The 21,101-nt window shown below is 44.1% G+C and overlaps 1 protein-coding gene across 1 annotated transcript in view; it reads left to right on the top strand.

The window, feature by feature from the left end:
* LOC311138868 (receptor-type tyrosine-protein phosphatase alpha-like) overlaps window positions 1–21,101 on the top strand; it is a 40,164-nt gene that overhangs the window by 14,582 nt on the left and 4,481 nt on the right. Inside the window, exons 2-20 of the mRNA XM_084173662.1 lie at window positions 5,990–6,036; window positions 6,843–6,933; window positions 7,672–8,082; window positions 8,231–8,248; window positions 11,857–11,959; window positions 13,843–13,916; window positions 14,771–14,907; window positions 15,622–15,712; window positions 16,090–16,166; window positions 16,496–16,532; window positions 16,784–16,881; window positions 17,243–17,362; window positions 17,722–17,888; window positions 18,675–18,810; window positions 19,113–19,262; window positions 19,574–19,667; window positions 19,818–19,894; window positions 20,195–20,329; window positions 21,023–21,100. Of these exons, the coding sequence (XP_084029788.1) occupies window positions 6,016–6,036; window positions 6,843–6,933; window positions 7,672–8,082; window positions 8,231–8,248; window positions 11,857–11,959; window positions 13,843–13,916; window positions 14,771–14,907; window positions 15,622–15,712; window positions 16,090–16,166; window positions 16,496–16,532; window positions 16,784–16,881; window positions 17,243–17,362; window positions 17,722–17,888; window positions 18,675–18,810; window positions 19,113–19,262; window positions 19,574–19,667; window positions 19,818–19,894; window positions 20,195–20,329; window positions 21,023–21,100 (2,115 nt within the window). The 5' untranslated portion in view covers window positions 5,990–6,015. The remainder of the gene's footprint in view (window positions 1–5,989; window positions 6,037–6,842; window positions 6,934–7,671; window positions 8,083–8,230; window positions 8,249–11,856; window positions 11,960–13,842; window positions 13,917–14,770; window positions 14,908–15,621; window positions 15,713–16,089; window positions 16,167–16,495; window positions 16,533–16,783; window positions 16,882–17,242; window positions 17,363–17,721; window positions 17,889–18,674; window positions 18,811–19,112; window positions 19,263–19,573; window positions 19,668–19,817; window positions 19,895–20,194; window positions 20,330–21,022; window position 21,101) is intronic.

Here is a 21,101-nt window from a genome sequence, read left to right as displayed (position 1 = left end):
TACCTAGAAATAGACCGCTTGATGAGACGTCTCATCTCAGGGGGTTGCTTTGATGAGAATGGATGGAAATGCAGCAAGATATCAGAACATAGGAAGTGAGAAATGGGCACTTTTGGAAAAGTTATGCAGATTCTGGCCCAAGCAGACCCAGGTGGAGGAATGTTAATAAAACGTTTTTAGTTCCACAGGAGCTTGCTAGAACGTTATAGACGTGGTCAATATAGCCTTGATCAACTGGATGTGCCTGTGTGGAACTAGGCCTATATATCGGAAGACTGCAATCCGAAATGAAGCAGTGAGAGGAAGCCGCTGTGGACCACTTCTTTGTTCTCTGCGGTAGCAGAATATCTTGGTCGGGCATGGCTGTCGGCACAGCTTTCGTAACAGGAAACTTATGTGCAAGAGGAGAACGTACGTTTTGCAGCACAGTATACAGTATCATGGCATAGGCTACTAGGCATATACGTTTGTTGTCAAACTTTTATTTTTAGAAGGATAGAGTAGATCTATCATAAGCTTAGTGATGAGGCTGAACATTACTGCTACTACAACCAGAGATTGTTCAGTAACCTTTCTCTACTGTCTCGGCTACAAATAGAGCGATCCATCACGCCAAAGGGTGGCTGTTCTCTTACTTGACTATAAAAGATGGCACTTTGTGTTGTGTGAGTATGGCCTAGGTATGAAGTAGAAACACTTGACTAGTGCCTCTTGAATTAATAATGTCCTCTCTCCACTTAAGTCACTGGGACGTCCCTCTCACGGCACACACCCCTCTGTGGATACACACTCACACACACACACACACACACTCACTCACCCACTGAGAGAAAGGGTTTGGGGACTGCTTAGGTGGGCAAAACGCATTTAGCCAGGTCGCCATAGACTGATGCACTCAGACCTATAGATCAGACTGGTAGGCACTACACTCACAAACTGCATCCATGTGGCTACTAGCTCCAGTTAGTATGGGATGGCTTCGCCTCACCACCATGAACACGCCACCCTATCACAGCAGGGTGACAGCAGTGAGTCATGTTTGTCCAAAAAGGTCATTTAGGCTCCCAATGATGCAAGCCGGTTCATAAGCACAACGGCTGATTCATACCAGACAGCTGATGCAACCATTCTACATTTAGCCTAAATTAGAGAGGAAGCTCCTACTTCAATTAGGCTAATGTGAATATAAAGTTGCTTATGTTAATGGGGAATGGTTGTCATAGCCGAGTCATTGGTTATGAGGATGGTTGCTCTATGGGTCAGGTGAGGGGAGGCTGGGGCATTGTACAGGAAGGGTTCAAGGGTCAGGCTGGTTTTGGACGAGCGAGGGGTTTGGGGTACTAGCAGCCAGACTGCAGGGGAAGGAAGCAATGTGCTGAGCTCTCGCTGTTTTACCACTTTCCTGCAGTCTGAATCAGCTGGATAGACAGACTAGCCTACTAGGGAGGAAGAGAAGCAGAGAAAGGGGTAAAATGATTGTCATAGACTGCGGCTGTCCATACTTCGTTTCTGCACGTTGTTATTGGGCACATCTTTTAAATTAAGCAAAACACCATTTAGGAGGAAGGAAGGAAATGTGATACATTTAATTTTAGTATGACATGCATAATCTACAGTTAAGTGTTCCCACTGGCCACAGACGTCAGTTCAACGTCTAGTTTTGATTTACATTTGGCTGAGTTGTCAACTAACGTTAATAAAAATTAAAAAATCACCATTGGATTTAGGTTAAAAGTTGACCAAAAAAAGACTAAATGCCCATACGTTGACTTTTTGCAAATCCAATCTGTTTTCCACGTTGATTCAATGTCATCACGTAGATTTGGTTGGGTTGAAATGGAAACAACGTTGATTCAGCCAGTTTTTGCCCAGTGGGTTGAGTTTGTAGACCTAGGCTATTTTCCTTTTTGTTCTATCCTGGATTCAGCTTAGTGCCGTCTTCAGCGATTAGTCTGCTTTAAAGTCAAGTGAAACAAACACTTGCGATGCACTAGGCCACCCTTTTAATTTAGGAACACCTCTTCTAAATTTAGCACAGGGAAGTGGCGCAGTGGTGTAAGGCACTGCATCGCAGTACTAGCTGTGCCACTAGAGATCCTGGTTCGAATCCAGGCTCTGTCGTAGCCGGCCGCGACCGGGAGACCCATGGGGCGGCGCACAATTAGCCAGCGTCGTCCAGGGTAGGGGAGGGAATGGCCGGCAACGCCAGGGTTGTGGGTTCGATTCCCACGGGGGGCCAGTATGAACATGTATGCACTCACTAACTGTAAGTCGCTCTGGATAAGAGCGTCTGCTAAATGACTAAAATGTAAAAATTGTAGAATCCTGATTCCCTATCCTCGTTTAGAGGTGGAAAATGGCACAAGTGAAATCCTCCCCGTGTGCAGCGCAGCAGCTTTGGCTGAGGTCTGATGGGAAACTGCAGCACTGGTTGAGGTTTTTGTGGAGGTGGTTGGCACGGTTTGTGCATAGAAGGGAGAACTGTAATTGTGGATGTTTTTTGTCAGCTGTGGGTGCGTAAATGTGGGTGGATAAGACCGGGGAAGGGGAGCAGAAGCGGGCAAAGAGCGAAAGTATTGGGGGAAGGATAGGTACAGTGCTAGGCTAAATAATATGCAGCATGAGTCTGCAAGCTCGAATACCAAGTGTGGTTTTCACAATCCATTTAAAAACGATTCTATGTGCTAAGGGGCTTTTCCATCTAGAAGGACCCATGAGCACCAACATGTAAATGAAAGCTAAGAGTCATTTTTCAACCATCTTCCATCCAAAAAAAATGGAATAAGCAAAGGCTTTGATTTATGGTCAAACCGATGGAGAAGGGGTCTTAAGACAACATCTACCAGAAAAAATCTTAAAAGGTATTAGAAATACATAAAAACACAATAATGTTGAAGACCCCTGCCAACTAATATCAACACTTATATTTCGTTTTAGAGAAATTATTTGCCTTCTGTAAGTTTAAGAAACATTGCCTTGTAATTCCGTCACCAAAAACCCACATATCTTGATAAGTTATTTTCTAATTTCTCTCCCTCATGAGGGAGTATAATGAAAGTTCACAGAAGTAACAAGTAAAGGTAAACATTCCAATTAGCTAGTGTATTTACTGATACTGTTTGTTTATGGATAGTTAAGTGATTAAAACTCATAATTCTGTTACCAAATCGGTAGTGGAATTACTGCAATTGAATTGGCTACAATGGGAAATCATAGTAGTCACAAACCACAGTTGGGTCACCTGCTACTGTCCTCCCTTCCACTGGCATACTGATATGTTCAGCTCAACTGTTTTCTTTCTGTCGTCTGTTGGTCAAAGCAAGACTGTGAAAACATTCTGGACAACCCCTCTCTCTCTGCCACTCTCTCACTTCTCTCTTTCTCTCCAGTTAATGTCACCTCTCCTGGTTCTTAGTGACACCTACCATAACACCTACCCTCTTTCTGTTTACTGTATCAAGCGTCCTCGCCCACTGAGCACTGACCGACACCGGATGTCCATGGATGTTGAAAAGTAGTTGAAATTTGTTCAGTCCGCCTGGCCGGACCAAATCTCAACCAATCATAGACATCTATGTTTCACAAGTTTGGACAGCAGAGAACGGTACAATACAGAACAGGAAATAAAAGTAGATTACACTACTGTACAGTAGAGTTAAGTACATTAGAGCACACTGTACTGTGATGTCCAAACTTGTGAAACATAGACGTCTATGATTGGTTCAGATTTGGTCTGGTCCGGACCAACCATTTATTGTCTTGTTTGGGGGCGGAGCTCATTAGAATAATATCCGGTGTGTAGAATAATACCCAAATATATGCAAAATAAGGGTATTGCCTGTTTCTACCTTTGTACCTATTCAGGATACATCACCATGAAGAGCATGATAATCATATCCATAATTATGCATTTCTGTATAGTACAGATCAGGGACCCGTGACGTCATTCCGTTACCGTAATTATGTAAAACTCAAGGTGTCAGTCATGTCATAGCTGACACCCCATTCTTTCTGGGAAATGTGGTCGCATAAAAAGCTGAGGGGGATTTTACCGTAATTCTGTTACCCAACTTTGCATCAGCACAGTTCTTCCAGCAAATGTGTTTTTGTGAAATTTTCTGTGAAATTAGTAGACCTTGTAGGTAGTGTTGTATGGTTTGTTCAACTTTGAAATCAATGGATTTTGTTTGGCATATATTTTAATGTGAAAAACCTTTGTCTCTGCGTAAATCCATTACCGTGGAATTGCCCCTAACAAAACAGAATACATACTACTAGTTGATAGACCCATCTTAACCACTTGCTTTCCCCTAAACAGTAAGGATGGATCACAGTTATTCTCCCTAGATACAAGTGGCACAGTAGCTGTCTTTTCCACCCAATTCTGAGGCTCTGGCAGTAAATTCCTGATAACCAGGCATTGTGTGTGTGTGTGTAGTTATCACTGCTCAGTCAGTGAGGCCGCGCCCAATTGGACTGGTTGGGATGACACCATTCAGTCAGGCCACCCAGGCTGCGCTTTAGGCACTTTCCTACACACACACACCCTCATTTCAACTGACTCCCTTTCATTGTATTTCGAGGTGAGCCCCACTGCAGTCAATGCAGAAATGCGACACTCATTTGATTTAAATTATTGCGCAATACAGGCAATTTTGCCAAGTCCGTGTCCAAATTCAAAATCGGAACAAAGTTGTCTCAATCCAGTCTCTGCGTTCCTTCTCAGTCTAACTTCTCGATTTATCTCCAGAGCTCGGGTAACTAGTCTGTCTGCCGTCTTGCGTATAGCCCAAGTTGAAATGCATATATGCCTACATAAGATGTTGCTTTTTTTTGTTCCCTTCGCTGTGTCCCAGAATAATGTGGTCATTTATTATTCATGTTTTTACGGAGCACCACCTGGATACAAAACACATCCAGAAAAGAGGAGAGAGCGAGCGACTGGGATTTAGCAGACACAGAATGGTGGGGTTCTATGCGGGTCTGATGGCTGTTGGTTGCAGCATGGTACTGGCAACATCGGGGTTGTGGGTTCGATTCCTGCATGGATCACAGTAGTGTGTTAGGCTAACATTGGATAAAAGCTGCTAAATCACCACCTGGGATCAGTCAAGCCTTCCACACCTCAACTATGCCTTTTCTACCAAATGTACAAACAATTGTTGACTTCATGTACACTGAACTAAAATATAAATGCAACATGTAAAGTATTGGTCCCATGTTTCATGTGGTGAATAGAAAATCCCAGACATGTTCCATACGCACAAAAAGCTAATTTCTCTCAAATTTTGTGCGCAAATGTGTTTATATCCATATCGGTGAGCATTTCTCCCCCTTGTGCTGGGGACAATAAAAGGCCACTAACATGTGCTGTTTTGTTACACAACACAATGCCGCAGATGTTTGAGGGAGCGTGCAATTGGCATGCTGACTGCAGGATTGTCCACCAGAGCTGTTGCCAGAGAATTTAATGTTCATTTCTCTACCATAAGCTGCCTCCAACGTCGTTTTTAGAGAATTTGGCACTATGTCCAACTGGCCTCACAACCGGACTACGTGTAACCACTCCAGCCCAGGACCTCCACATCAGGCTTCTTCACCTGCGGGATCGTCTGAGGGGGGGTGGGGGGGTGCTGAGAAGTATTTGTATTTAATAAAGCCCTGTCTGGGCCTGGCTCCCCAGTGGGTGGGCCTATGCCCTCCTAGGCCCACCCATGGCTGCACCCCTGCCCAGTCTTGTGAAATCCATAGATTAGGGCCTAATTCATTTATTTATTTCCTTATATGAACTGTAACTCAGTAAAATCTTTTAAATTGTTGCATGTTGTGTTTATATTTTCGTTCAGTATAGTAGAAATGTTCTCAACAGGCAAACCAGTAAGATACAAGTTAAAGTAATAATACAAAACTAGTGAAACTAACTAGTGAAACATTTCTAAGCACCTCTTTGAGATTCTAAGTGTCTTCCTCCTTTTCTGTTTGCATCCAGGACCACACTTTGCGAATGAGTGATTGATGCCAAATTCGCTCCTTAAGGTAAGAGATCAACTCCTTGTTCCACTCATATCATTATAGGGTCGTTCCATATGATTTCACTTTCTGACTGCTCCCCTTTTTGGTTTGACAAAACGTTCCATACATTGACTCTGTATCAGTACTCCCTGTATATAGCCTCCCTACTGTTATTTTATTTTACTGCTGCTCTTTAATTATTTGTTATTTTTTACTTCACTTATTTTTCTTAACTGCATTGTTGGTTAAGGGTTTGTAAGTAAGCATTTCACTGTAAGGTCTACACCTGTTGTATTTGGCGCATGTGGCAAACACAATTTGATTTGATGTTTGCCCATGGAAGAAGTAATCAAAGTGACTTTTTCGACTTGAATGCCAAAACATTCAGGAGATAGACGTGCTCAAACTTGACCCATTTTGCATACCCCACCATACCATGAGACATCACTGGAAAAGATAAATGGTTGAGATTTAATATAATTGAATAGCTTACAAACAGTGTTGTCAAACTATTTTATTATTTCTTGCATTTTTATTTTTTTTATCCAGCAATTATCAAAGTTTGACAACCCTGTTTTTTAAACTGATTGAATTCTGATTGAATTCAAATGGATTTACCCTATAGTCAATGCATTTAAGACTCTTATATTTTCTTGTACACAAATGTTAATCCTAAGAAAACATGTACCCACATCTAAAAGTGATCACCAAGGATTGGGCCTCCAGTTACAAGTACAACACATCTGAATTGATAATCCAATCATAACCAGTTGCACTGTGAAAGGGTCATTTTTGGGTTGTCAGTAAGGCATGTGTCCCCGTTCTCCCAGGGCAGTATGGGTGTGTGTCCCCTGCTCCTGCTGCTCAGTGTGGCCCTCTGGGTCTCCGTCTCAGCCCAGGGACCACCTCTCATCCCCACAGGTAAGGAGGACCCACATGACATCACCTGAACAGCTGGATCCTACCGCTGACACCATTTTGACATGTGTATTGTAAAATACTTGTTTGTATCACTGCAACTCCAATGAAGTTGCAGTTGAGGCATAAATTACTCAACTCAAACATCAGGGGTTCTCAAAGTGGGGTCACGGAGGTACGCCAGGGGGTCCGCGGCCAGATCTCTAAATATAACACAATTATATCGAATATTTTTTTATATAAATAAATATTACTAACAGATTCAACTAATTTTGTCCAGGGGATCTGTGGAATAAGTTTAGAGTGTGTAATACAATGTAATATTATTAATCTACAATTTATGTTCTTAACCCTGGGCAAAATGGGGATATTGGTATCCACAGTACTCCACCAATTATAATTTTTTCAACAAAAAATGCATTGTAATTTAAACTTTAAAACTGCAAAGTTCTCTCTGCCCCACGACAAAATGTGTAGAATTGCAGAAAATTAACTTGAAAATGTCAACATTTTCTCGAAGAGGCAGGCCTTTAAAATGTTCCTTCCCAGGGCCAGAGACTTGGTTTGTCTGTCCATGCACTGCCGAAGTCATAGTGAAACTCCTTGTATGCTATTCTTATCTCACTGAAGTTATGTTCTGATTATGAGGGGGTCCCCGATGAATTAGCTATCCCAAAAGGGGTCCCAGGACCCAAAAAGTTTGAGAATCCGTGGCCTAGATAAACTGTATCTCTCTCGTAGAAGGTCCAGTCCCCACTGCCAAACCCACGGACCCTCCAGCCACCACCCTCCACAATGTTCCCGTGGCAACAACCACCACCACCCTTCCAACAACCGCAGCCCCCACGGCTGCCGTGACGACCCTGACAACAACCAGCACCGTGGAGCGGGTCATTATGACTGCAGGCCCCAGTGCCACCCCTGCGCCCGCCCCCAATCCACCACCCCCTGGCCCAACCAGGGCAACCACCGACCCACAACCACCCCCTGCTCCGACCACGGTCAGTCAGGGAGGGGGAGGGGAGAATGGGACCACACCCTCTGCTCCGGAGACAACGTCCTTGGACAGTCACACAGATCCCCCGCTTGAGACCGCCACAGAACCGACAGTGGATGCGGCGTCGGCCGACACGAGTGGTGCCACTACTACAGGTGTGTGTGTCTGTATCTGTGTTTTATTGAGTGTTTTTGTGTGTGCTTGTGAGAGTGAAAGGCGAGCAGGTCAGTGCTGTGTGTGTGGGGTGTAGGATGTTGTTTTTTATGTTGGATAGTAATGGTACTCTTGTTTTTCCCTCCTCAGGTGGAGAAGACGACACAGGTAAGACTGTGTGTGTGTGTGTGTGTGTGGTCTCGAGTTACAACGTCATGCAGAATGGTCATACAGCTAAGATGAGCACAACATACAGTGCCTTCAGAAAGTATTTATACCCCTTGACTTATTCCACATTTTGTTGTTACAGCCTGAATTCAAAATGGATTAAAAAAATAATAATTATCTCACCCTTCTACACACAATACTCCATAATGACAAAGTGAAAACATGATTTTAGAAATGTTAGCAAATGTATGGAAAATGTATTACAGAAATATCTAATTTACATACGTATTCACACCCCTGAGTCAATACATGTTAGAATCACCTTTGACTTACCCAGTCTTTCTGGGTAAGTCTCTAAGAACTTCGGATTGTGCAATATTTGCACATTATTCTTTTTTTAAATTCTTCAAGCTCTGTTAAGATGGTTGTTGAACATTGCTAGACAGCCATTTTCAAGTCTTGCCATAGATTTTCAAGTCTATTTAAGTCAAAACTGTAACATTCAATGTCATCTTTGTAAGCAACTATTCCGTTTCTTTTTATCCTAAAAAACTCCCTAGTCCTTGCCGATGACAAGCATACCCATAACATGATGCAGCCACCACCATGCTTGAAAATATGAAGAGTGGTACTCAGTGATGTTTTGTGTTGGATTTGCCCCAAACCTAACGCTTGGTATTCAGGACATAAAGTTAATTTCTTAGCCACATTTTTTGCAGTATTACTTTAGCGCCTTATTGCAAACAGGATGCATGTTTTGTAATATTTTTATTCTGTACAGGCTTCCTTTTCACTCTGTCAATTAGGTTAGTATTGTGGAGTAACTACAATGTGGTTGATCGATCCTCAGTTTTCCCCTTCTTTGCGAATTAATCTGTGTTTGAAGTTCACTGCTCGACTGAGGGATCTTCAGATAATTATACACTATATATACAAAAGTATGTGGACACACCTTCAAATGAGTGGATTCGGCTATTTCAGCCACATCTGTTGCTGACAGGTGTATAAAATCGAGCACGCAGCCATAGACAAACATTGGCAGTAGAATGGCCTTTCTGAAGAGCTCAGTGACGTTCAATGTGGCACCGTCATAGGTTGCCACCTTTCCAACAAGTCAGTTCGTCAAATTTCTGCCCTGCTAGAGCTGCCCCGGTCAATTGTAAGTGCTGTTATTGTGAAGTGGAAACATCTAGGAGCAACAACGGCTCAGCCGCGAAGTGGTAGGCCACACAAGCTCACAGAACGGGACCACCGAGCAATGGCACACAAGCCTAAGATCACCGTGAGCAATGCCAAGCGTTGGCTGGAGTGGTGTAAAGCTCTCTGCCATTGGACTCTGGAGCAGTGGAAACGTGTTCTCTGGAGTGATGAATCATGCTTTACCATCTGGCAGTCCGAAGGACGATACTGGGTTTGGCGGATGGCAGGAGAACGCTACCTGCCCGAATGCATAGTGCCAACTGTAAAGTTTGGTGGAGGAGGAATAATGGTCTGGGCTGTTTTTCATGGTTCGGGCTAGGCCCCTTAGTTCCAGTGAAGGGAAATATTAACGCTACAGCATACAATTACATTCTAGACGATTCTGTGCTTCCAACTTTGTGGCAGCAGTTTGGGGAAGGCCCATTCCTGTTTCAGCATGACAATGCCCCCATGCACAAAGCGAGGTCCATACAGAAATGGTTTGTCGAGACTGGTGTGGAAGAACTTGACTGGCCTACACAGAGCCCTGACATCAACCCCATCAAACACCTTTGGGATGAATTGGAACCCCGACTGCGAGCCAGGCCTAATCGCCCAACATCAGTGCCGGACCTCACTAATGCTCTTGTGGATGAATGGAAGCAAGTCCCCGCAGCAATGTTCCAACATCTAGTGGAAAGCCTTCCCAGAAGAGTGGAGGCTGTTATTGTGAAAATGGGGACCATTAACTCCATATTAATGCCTATGTTTGTGGAATGAGATGTAAGATGAGCAGGTGTCCACATACTTTTGGTAATGTAGTGTATGTGGGGTACAGAGATGAGGTAGTAAGTAAGTAGCCTTGCACAAGCAAAGGCTTGTGTGAGCTGGAACGGGACCATACATATAATTGTATGTGAGCTGGAACGGGACCATACATATAATTGTATGTGAGCTGGAACGGGACCATACATATAATTGTATGTGTGGGGTACAGCGATGAGGTAGTCATTCAGAAATCTGTTATTGTACACAGAGTGAGTCCATGCAACTTATTATGTGACTTGTTAAGCACATTTTTAGTTCTGAACTTATTTAGGCTTGCCATAACAAAGGGGTTGAATACGTATCGACTCAAGACATTTCAACTTTTCATTTTTATTCATTTATAAAAACATAATTCCACTTTGACATTATGGGGTATTGTGTGTAGGCCAGTGACACAAAATCTAAATGTATTCCATTTTAAATTCAGGCTGTAACACAACAACATTTAGAAAAAGTCAAGGGGTTTGACTACTTTCTGAAGGCACCGTAAGTCATAAGCAGTCGTGGCAGCGACGTGCCAATAATTGAACTGGCTTGTCGAACACACGCAGTATTCAAGCCCTGCATCATCTCACAGTATGAGCCGTTGAATTGGAATGGGCCGAATAGTCCTCCTCCTCTACTCCTCATCAGTTTCACTTACCTTCCTACCAACGTGGTGCCTCACCATTCAATGTGTACATTGTACCACAGAGAACACTGAACATTGTTAGCTGAACGTTCCAAACTGCATTACCAAGATAGCATAGTCTCACCAACGTGAAATCAAATGTGGCCCTGTTTGGCTCAGTTGGTAAGGGTGGCATAGTGCACACAATGCCAGATTTGAGGGTTCGATTCCCACTGGGATCACAATCGGTCGCTGACGCTTTTATTCAAAGTCTGCTAAATGGTATATAATACATCATATTACGTTGCATGGATTGAGAAAGACTATATATCGATAGTTTATATTCTAATCTAGAGTATATACAATATATGACTGGTCCTCGTGTATTTGGTATTTCTGCTTCTGTAAAGTCTCATTGTTTGTGTCGTGATGACTCTTTCTGCTCTATAACAACGGATATAGAGCAGGCCCTCCTGTAGCTCAGTTGGTAGAGCATGGCGCTTGCAACGCCAGGGTTGTGGGTGCGATTCCCACGGGGGGCCAGTATGAAAAATGTATGCACTCACTAACTAAGTCGCTCTGGATAAGAGCGTCTGCTAAAATGACTAAAATGTAAAATAATGGCGTCTATTCTGTCATTATTATGAAAATGTTATGCAAAACTAATGACAAAGCTGTCCAAAAAACGGTTACCAAGATGTCCTTACTTAGGAGCTCCTGTAATCAGTGTAGAAGTCAGCGAACAGTTTCATATAGCCTGTCTAATGCATACAGTTAACTATTAACAGTATTGAATAGTATTGGTTTTCTTTCAAATACTTAAGCTGATTTGTGCGCTTGATCGAGCTTGCCTGGTGCAATGGATCCAATGGTGCCAACCCAAACTGCATTTGGCACTCGAAACAGGCTCAATCAAATGCTAAATCGAACTTTTACTCAAAATGTTAGAGTATGTTGTTAAATTCTGTCTCTTTCCCCCCCATTCTCTCAGACCAAGATACGCAATCAGATGACACGCCCATCATTGCGGTGATGGTGGCTCTGTCATCCCTGCTCGTCATCGTCTTCATCATCATCATCCTCTATATGCTCAGGTCAGTCATGTCCCTCTCAGGCAGAAACCACCCACACCACTCATCTGGGTTGTGTTCAGTAGTGCATGCCGTAGCAAAACTTTTTGTAACTGAACCAAAAGTCTGTTCTCTTATTGGAGTTGAGGTAGTACTTGGCCTGTGTGGTTCAGCGGAAACTCGTCCCTGGATCGTGTTCATCAGGCACCAAATAGAAGAAAATGGACTGAAACTGGGAGGGGCTTCCTGAACTTCCAATAAACATTAGTTTTCGTTGCAAAAAGGATTGCTGCATTTTGCTATGGTGTACCATAATGAATACACCCTGGTTTTCTCCCCCACAGTCGCGGCTTCAGCTTCATGTCTCAGGGAAGCGTTTGTAAACTAAAAAGAAAAGTATGGTTGCAGGCACGATTATCTTTGAAATAGAGCTATACAATAGTCAGATATGAGACCCGTGTAAAACGCTAACGATCTCGTACACCCACACCTACTCACACAATTCATTACACATTGTAAAAGCGCAGAGCAGGAAATGGTTTGCTTGTGTTCTTTCATACACAAACACCCTATAGAGGCCACTGTTGATGAACCAAGTGTTATAGTTGTTACCATGGCAATGGACGGGTGTGTGTGACTGTGTGTGGGTGATATTCTGGATTTACATTGCTTTCAGAAAGTGTTCACACCCCTTGACTTATTACAGCCTGAATTTAAATTGATTAAATTGAGATTTTGTGTCAATGATCTACACAAAATACCCCATAATGTCAAAGTTGAATTATGTTTTTAGAAATGTTTATGTTTACAAAGCTAAAATGTCTTGAGTCTAAGTATTCAACCCTTTTGTTATAAGCAAGCCTAAATAAGTTCAGGAGTAAAAAGTTGCAGGGACTCACTCTGTGTGCAATAATAGTGTTTAACATGATTTTTAAGTGACTACTGCATCTCTGTACCCAACACATACAATTATCTGTAAGGAACCTCAGTCGCACAGTGAATTTTAAGCACAGATTCAAGCACAAAGACCAGGGAGGTTTTACAAAGGTTCGCAAAGAACCTATTGGTAGAAAAAAACAAAAGATACAAGAGTCCTTTTTAACTCCGTTGCCGGTGAGGAAGGAAACCACTCAGGGATTTCACCATGAGGCAGGCCAATGGTGACATTAAAACAGTTACAGAGTTTAATGGCTGTGATAGGAAATGACTGAGGATGGGTTAACAACATTGTAGTTACTCCACAATACTAACATAAATGACAGAGTGAAAAGAAGGAAGCCTGTCCAGAATTTAAAAAAATATTGTTTGCAATAAGGCACTAAAGTAATACTGCAAAAAAATTGGCAAAGAAATTAACTTTTTGTCTTGAATACAAAGTGTTATGTTTGAGGTAAATCCAACACATCACTGAGTACCACTCTTCATATTTTCATGCATGGTGGTGGCTGTATCATGTTATGGGTATACTTGTCATCAGCAAGGACTAGGGAGTTTTAGGATAAAAAGAAACAGACTACAGCTAAGCACAGGCAAAATCCTAGAGGAAAACATGGTTCAGTCTGCTTTCCAACAGACACTGGGAGACAAATTCAGCAGGACAATTACCTAAAACACAAGGCCAAATATACACTGTAGTTGCTTAACAAGATGACATTGGGTGGGGGATTGGGGTTGAATACTTATCTAATCACAATATATTAGTGTTTTGTTTTACATGAATTCACAAAAAGTAGCAAATCTCTTCCATTTTGACATAACAGTGTATTTTGTGTAGATCGTTGACAAAAAAGGACAAATCCATTTTAATCCCACTTTGTAACGCAACAAAATGTGGAAAAAGTCAAGGGGTGTGTATACTTTCTGAAGGTTGTGTATGTATTCATGTGTGTGTCATGTGTGATTGACAGGTTTAAGAAGTACAAGCAGGCCGGCAGCCATTCCAACTCCTTCAGGCTGACTAACGGTAGATCAGATGATACAGGTAACCGTGTGTGTGTATACGCATGTGTGTGTGTGAACACGCATGTTTTGTCTGTGGTCGTACATTTTTTTATTTATTTAACTTTTATTTAACTAGACAAGTCAGTTAAGAATTCTTATTTACAATGACGGCCTACCCCGGCCAAACCCGGACGACGCTGAGCCAATTGTGCGCCGCCCTATGGGACTCCCAATCACGGCCGGATTGAGATACAGCCTGGAATTGAACCAGGGCCTATAGTGACGCCTCTAGCACTGAGATGCAGTGCCTTAGACCCACTTGGGAGCCATTTTCCGGGACTTTCTCCATTGTTCTGTGTTGAGATAAAATCACATTGGTTTTGTGATCATTTACGGGTAATGTTGTCATATTCACTGATTCTTGGCCTATGCAGTTGTTCCATATGATGAATTGTGGCTCATTAGCAGTGTTGGATTGGTTTATGGCGCCCCCTTGTGGGCTTTTATTAACAAACACAGTCAGTTTGGCGAAGTTGCATGTGTAGATTAGAATCTAATGTTTAATGTATAACATATTTAACATAATATAGCGTATTTTCTATAGTTCATTAATTTAGTTTATAATCATTGGTTGGTGAATCTGTCACTCTGGCTGTTACAACATAACGTTTTGTAATTGTTTATTACTGTAACAATTGTTTATGTATACTTTGTGTATATGTGTATCTATCTATCTATCTATATAAAAATCATTGTTTTCATACAATTTATTGTTGTCAGTGTCTCAACAATAAGGTTTTCTCTCTCTCTCTCCCCTCCCCTCCATCCCCTGTGGGCCTCAATCACCACATATCTTTCCCATCCCATTACTTCCCTCCCTTCCTGCTTTTCCAGAGCTCCAGAGTGTGCCGCTATTGGCCCGCTCGCCCAGTACCAACAGGAAGTACCCGCCCCTTGTTGTCGACAAGCTGGAGGAGGAGATGAATCGTCGCATGGCTGACGACAACAAGCTCTTCCGGGAGGAGTTCAACGTATGGAGTCCGCGCACACACACAAATATCTATCTATATACACACACATACTGTACACACACACACACAATTATATACCCTGAGTATACCAAACATTAGGAACACCTTCTTTTTTGCCCTCAACAGCCTCAATTCGTCAGGGCATGGACTCTACAAGGTGTCGAAAGCGTTCCACAGGGATGCTGGCCATGTTGACTCGAATGCTTCCCACAGTTGTGTCAAGTTGGCTGGATGTCCTTTGGGTGGTGGACCATTCTTGATACACACAGGAAGCTGTTGAGCATGAAAAACCCAGCAGCGTTGCAGTTCTTGACACACTCAAACCGGTGCGCCTGGCACCTACTACCATACCCCGTTCAAAGGCACTTAAATCTTTTGTCTTGCCCATTCACATGTACTTACATACATATACACACACCTTACACACATTTCAGTCATCTATGGCCCTGTCAGGACAATGGGCGGGTAGTAGTTGCAACTAGAATGCTCTGCGTGTGATTCTAGCTTCTGATTGGCGTGATACTCCCCTACACAGAGCCTATTAGCTGTGTGCCAATACTTCCTCATTCCATTTCCCTTAGCTTCCTTTCCTTATTAGCTTTTTCCTCGTTTCCACCAAGGGTGGAATTGGATAGAAGAATATCACTCTAGGGACACACCAATAGGAACATGCATCACTCAGCTAAGATAAATGTTACCCGTCTGTGTGTCCAGGCGCTGCCGGTGTGTCCCATCCAGGCGGCATGCGACGCGGCCTCTAAGGAGGAGAACAAGGAGAAGAACCGATACGTCAACATCCTGCCATGTGAGTCCCCAACGCAGAGCTAAACCCTGATTCTGTTTCGAAATACCTAACATGGCATAGAACTGCTTCTTACCTTATCGTAGTCCAAAAAACATCAGTTGGAAAGACGTTGTCAATGTTGCGAACAAGAACAAATCGTAATTCAGGAAGTTGTCCACAACAACAGCTAGACTGGCTAGTTTCTGTAAAAGTGCTAATTAGCAGCATTAAGTGGAGTTCTACAAAGTATGTTTTACACTCGTGGATTTCTATTCCTTTGCTACTATCGGTATGTATTTGACATTTGGCGCTAGATGTAAATGTTAATGTTACATGTAGCTCCTTTAAAACACAGGCTTGCTATTCAATCTAATCAAGGTTCTGTTTTTGTGTTTCAGATGATCACTCCAGGGTGCATCTGTCGTCTCTAGAGGGAGTTCCAGACTCTGATTTCATCAATGCGTCCTTCATCAACGTGAGTGACACCACAAGCCATGGACATCAATGACAAGCTGTGTTTTATTTATTTTAATTTTTTTGCTAACCCTTGGCAAGTGCTCCCTTGTCAGAGGTCTTTTGACCTCAATGGGACTCCCTGGATAAATAAAGGTTAGGTAGAACGCATGTCCAACTCTCAATGCGCATGAGGTTGAAACAACATCAATACATCAGAAAGTAGAGAAATATGGACGATACATCAGAACATTACCTAACAATGCAAGACACGGTCATTAAACGGATTCAGCGTTCAAACAAAACTTTTTTTCTCACCCTCTTCCTTTTCTGTCTTCCTCTTGTTCACAGGGGTACCAAGAGAAGAACAAGTTCATTGCAGCTCAAGGTAAGGAGGCTATTCTAGCCGCTGGGATTGGCTTATGTCATGCATCCCAAATGGCACCCTATCCCATATTTAGTGCACTACGTAGCCCTGGTTTCCAACGTGCCCCATCTCTCGGTTCCATTCAATCCGATGAGCTTTGTTGGCATCGTAATATGACATCATAATACATTGCCAAAGCAAGCATACAGGATTGTATTTAATCAATGATGATAATATCCAGTGGATGATAATATCTCTTCTGTCTCTCTCAGGGCCAAAGGAGGAGACTGTGAACGACTTCTGGAGAATGATCTGGGAACAGAACACAGCCACCATCGTCATGGTGACCAACCTGAAGGAGAGAAAAGAGGTAGGGGAGGAGGAGAAAGAGGGGGAGGGGTGAGAACTGGGATGTGTTCAGGAAGGTGAAACGTTCAGAATGTGTTGCAGATAGAAATGTCCTAAGAGCTAACACGGCTGCCTATTTAACAGTTAAAGGCATTTATAATATATGTTCTACGAAATACATTTCTATCTGAACCGTTCTGTAACATTAGACACTCCTGAAAAGACCCCTGCTAAGTCTTTTGTAGTAGATGCTATATGAAGATGATGGGGTATGTTCAGCATGTCAAATTTCCAACGTGAATGTATGAGTGTACGACTATGAGTGTTTGTTTCTTTTCATTTGAAAGAAATCCATACAGCGGCAATCTCTCTGTGTGTCTCAGTGTAAGTGTGCCCAGTACTGGCCGGACCAGGGCTGCTGGACCTACGGCAACATCCGGGTCTCTGTGGAAGACATGATGGTGCTGGTGGACTACACCATCCGCAAGTTCTGCATCCAACAGGTAACCCTGGCGTTCCCTTCTTTTTTCCTCTCTCCTCTCTCCTCCCTCCTTCTCTTTTCCTCTCTCCTTCTCTTTTCCTCTCTCCTCTTTTCCTCTCTCCTTCTCTCTCCTCCCTCCTCCTCGTTTGTCCTCTGTTCTCCTGCCTACAGACGCCAAGCATTCTCAAATGAACAACACTCGTAGCAGGTCTCTATATGTTTGGTACACTGATGGCAACGTTTGTGAGACTGTGAGAGAGAAAAAGTGAAGGTGAAAATAGCATTAAGCTGATACTCCAAAACAGTCCGACTAATGGTGTCTCTGTCTCTACCGTTCCCCCTCCTTCTCTACATCCCTCTCCCCCCTCCCGCTCTCTCTAGGTGGGGGATGTGGGGGGTAAGAAGCCCCAGCGGCTGGTGACCCAGTTCCACTTCACCAGCTGGCCAGACTTTGGCGTTCCCTTCACACCCATCGGCATGCTGAAGTTCCTCAAGAAGGTGAAGACCTGCAACCCCCAGTACGCCGGCCCCATCGTGGTCCACTGCAGGTCAGTGTGTGTGTGCGCGTGTGTTATTGGTGGCAGCGGAGGTAGTTCGCTGATGCCTAGATGCCAAGCTAATCCCTAGGCTTAAGCTTGGTGGGCTAACACAACCCATGTTCAGGCACACACTACAAACTAGCTTTCTGTGCGTGTTAGATTCTGACTCACGCTCTCTCTCTCTTTCTACCTCTGTGTGTGTGTCGGACTGTGTGTCGGACTGTGTGTCGGACTGTGTGTCGGACTGTGTGTCGGTCTGTGTGTCGGTCTGTGTGTCGGTCTGTGTGTCGGACTGTGTGTCGGACTGTGTGTCGGACTGTGTGTCGGTCTGTGTGTCGGACTGTGTGTCGGACTGTGTGTCGGTCTGTGTGTCGGACTGTGTGTCGGACTGTGTGTCGGTCTGTGTGTCGGACTGTGTGTCGGACTGTGTGTCGGTCTGTGTGTCGGACTGTGTGTCGGACTGTGTGTCGGACTGTGTGTCGGACTGTGTGTCGGACTGTGTGTCGGACTGTGTGTCGGACTGTGTGTCGGACTGTGTGTCGGTCTGTGTGTCGGTCTGTGTGTCGGACTGTGTGTCGGACTGTGTGTCGGACTGTGTGTCGGACTGTGTGTCGGACTGTGTGTCGGTCTGTGTGTCGGACTGTGTGTCGGACTGTGTGTCGGTCTGTGTGTCGGTCTGTGTGTCGGACTGTGTGTCGGTCTGTGTGTCGGACTGTGTGTCGGTCTGTGTGTCGGTCTGTGTGTCGGTCTGTGTGTCGGACTGTGTGTCGGACTGTGTGTCGGACTGTGTTTCAGTGCGGGAGTGGGGAGGACAGGGACCTTCATAGTGATAGACGCCATGTTGGATATGATGAACACCGAGAGAAAGGTGGACGTCTTTGGCTTCGTCACGCGCATCAGAGCCCAGCGCTGCCAAATGGTCCAGACAGACGTAAGTTGTACTGACCGCAATAAGAACTAACCACAACATTACTCAGACTGCAATAAGACCACAACATTATCCTGACTTGAATAAGACCACACACTCACAGCATTATAATGTATGAATTATATAAACCAGTTTCCACTCAAGTCTCAAATTGGGAGCTTTAAGTGTGTGTGGGTATTACCCGTTCATGTTGTGTTCTCTTCTGACACCACTTGTGGATGTGTAATATGAGCATCGCAAGTATACTAAAAGTCTAATGATTTCTCTCTCTCTCTCGCCCTCCTTCCCCCTCCCTCTCCCCACAGATGCAGTACGTGTTCATCTTCCAGGCTATGCTGGAGCACTACCTGTACGGAGACACAGAGCTGGAGGTGACTTCCCTGGAGTCCCACCTGGCCAAGCTCTACGCCCCCGCCGCCGCCGCCGGCTGTGGGGGCATGGAAGCCGAGTTCAAGGTGATTTAGTTTGCCTGGTGTAATGGAATAGTCTCAAAAGTCCAAGCTAAATCAATCAATTTGACCATAGCACGTCTATTTGACTCAAACGGAAGAAAATTGATTGAAACCGGAAGGGACTACCCGAACATGTCCAATAAGAAATTGTCGTTTTTGTTTGCTGTTGCAAAATGTTTTGCTACGGTGTGCACTTATGAATATGATTCAGGTTTAAACCGTTGCAGTAGCAGTTGACTTGAGAGCATTTTTTCCCTTGAGTAATTTTTTCAAGTCTCTTAGAGCTAAGCCTGTGGTTTTGTCTCCCCACACAGAAGCTGACCTCCATCAAGATCCAGAACGACAAGATGAGGACTGGCAACCTGCCGGCTAACATGAAGAAGAACCGAGTTCTCCAGATCATCCCATGTGAGTAACCTCGACTGAGACCTGAAGACTTGTGTTAGCTCCCCGAGCTAATGCCTAGGCTTTAGCGTAGCAGATTATCGCAATCTAATGTTAAAAAAAAGTCGACCATAGAACTCTGTGTAATGTAACCTGTTTGTGGGTGTCTCGTAGATGAGTTCAACAGAGTGATCATCCCAGTCAAGAGAGGGGAGGAGAGCACAGACTATGTCAACGCCTCCTTCATTGACGTGAGTAGACAGTCACACTGCGTTACGGGTCTTGAGGGTTTTTTAAATTAGACAAATGGACAGAACTTTAGCACCAATACAAGTAAGTATTCACATGTAGGTTGAATTTAAGGAGAAGCCTGTCTTGAAGTGATAGTGGAGGTAGAGACCCTTGGCGAGAGTCTGGGAAGGTTACGCAACTCATCAGATGAGCCAGATACAGGCTGAAATGGCTCCTACAATGGTTGTTGTGGAGGTGTGTGTGTATGGTTTCATGTGCCTAAGCTGACCTGTGTGTCTCTGTATGTGTGTCTGGTCCAGGGCTACCGTCAGAAGGACTCGTACATGGCCAGCCAGGGCCCGCTGCAGCACACCATCGAAGACTTCTGGAGGATGATCTGGGAGTGGAGGAGCTGCTCCATAGTCATGCTCACTGAGCTGGAGGAGAGAGGACAGGTACGGAGGGAGGGAGGGAGGGAAGAGAAATGGCGAGAGGACAGGTGAAGAGGGATGGAGGGAGTAGAGAGATGGAGAGAGGACAGGTGAAGAGGGAGTAGAGAGATGGAGAGAGGACAGGTGAAGAGGGATGGAGGGAGTAGAGAAATTGACATTTTACTCTCAGCCCAGTCATGCCATGCCAGTAAAGTATGTTATAATTAAGCAATAAGGCCATAAACCACAAACTCTGAGGTGCCTTATTGCTATTATAAACTGGTTACCGACGTAGTTAGAGCAGTAAAAATAAATGCTTTGTCATACCCGTGGTATACCACAGCTGTCAGCCAATCAGCATTCAGGGCTCGAACCACCCAGTTTATAAAAGAGGAAGTAGAGAAAACAATGATTGGAATAGGAAAGTCCTCTTATTAGTCAATTTCCTGGTTCTGTCTTATGATTAGAAGATAATTCTCTGCTAGTTTAACTACTTCCTATAGATGAATGCACAGTGCCATGAGCCTGGGAAATGAAGGAGCTTCACTTACTCTGTCTCTCTCTCTTTATCTCTCCATCTGTCTGTCTCTCTTTCTCTCCATCTGTCTCTCTCTCTCTCTGCCTTGCTCTATCTCCCATGTTTCGCTGTCTCGCTCTCTGTCTGTCTCTCCCTCTCTCTACCTCCCGCTCTCGCCATCCCCTGCTCTCTTCCTGTAGGAGAAGTGTGCCCAGTACTGGCCCAGTGATGGGGTGATGGTGTGTGGTGACATCTCCATCGAGCTGAAGAGGGAGGAGG

The sequence above is a fragment of the Coregonus lavaretus genome (assembly GCF_964263955.1).
Source record: "Coregonus lavaretus genome assembly, chromosome: 12".
NCBI lineage: Eukaryota > Metazoa > Chordata > Actinopteri > Salmoniformes > Salmonidae > Coregonus > Coregonus lavaretus.
The sequence above is the reverse complement of the archived record's forward strand: the minus strand, read 5'-3'. Positions and strand labels throughout refer to the sequence as shown.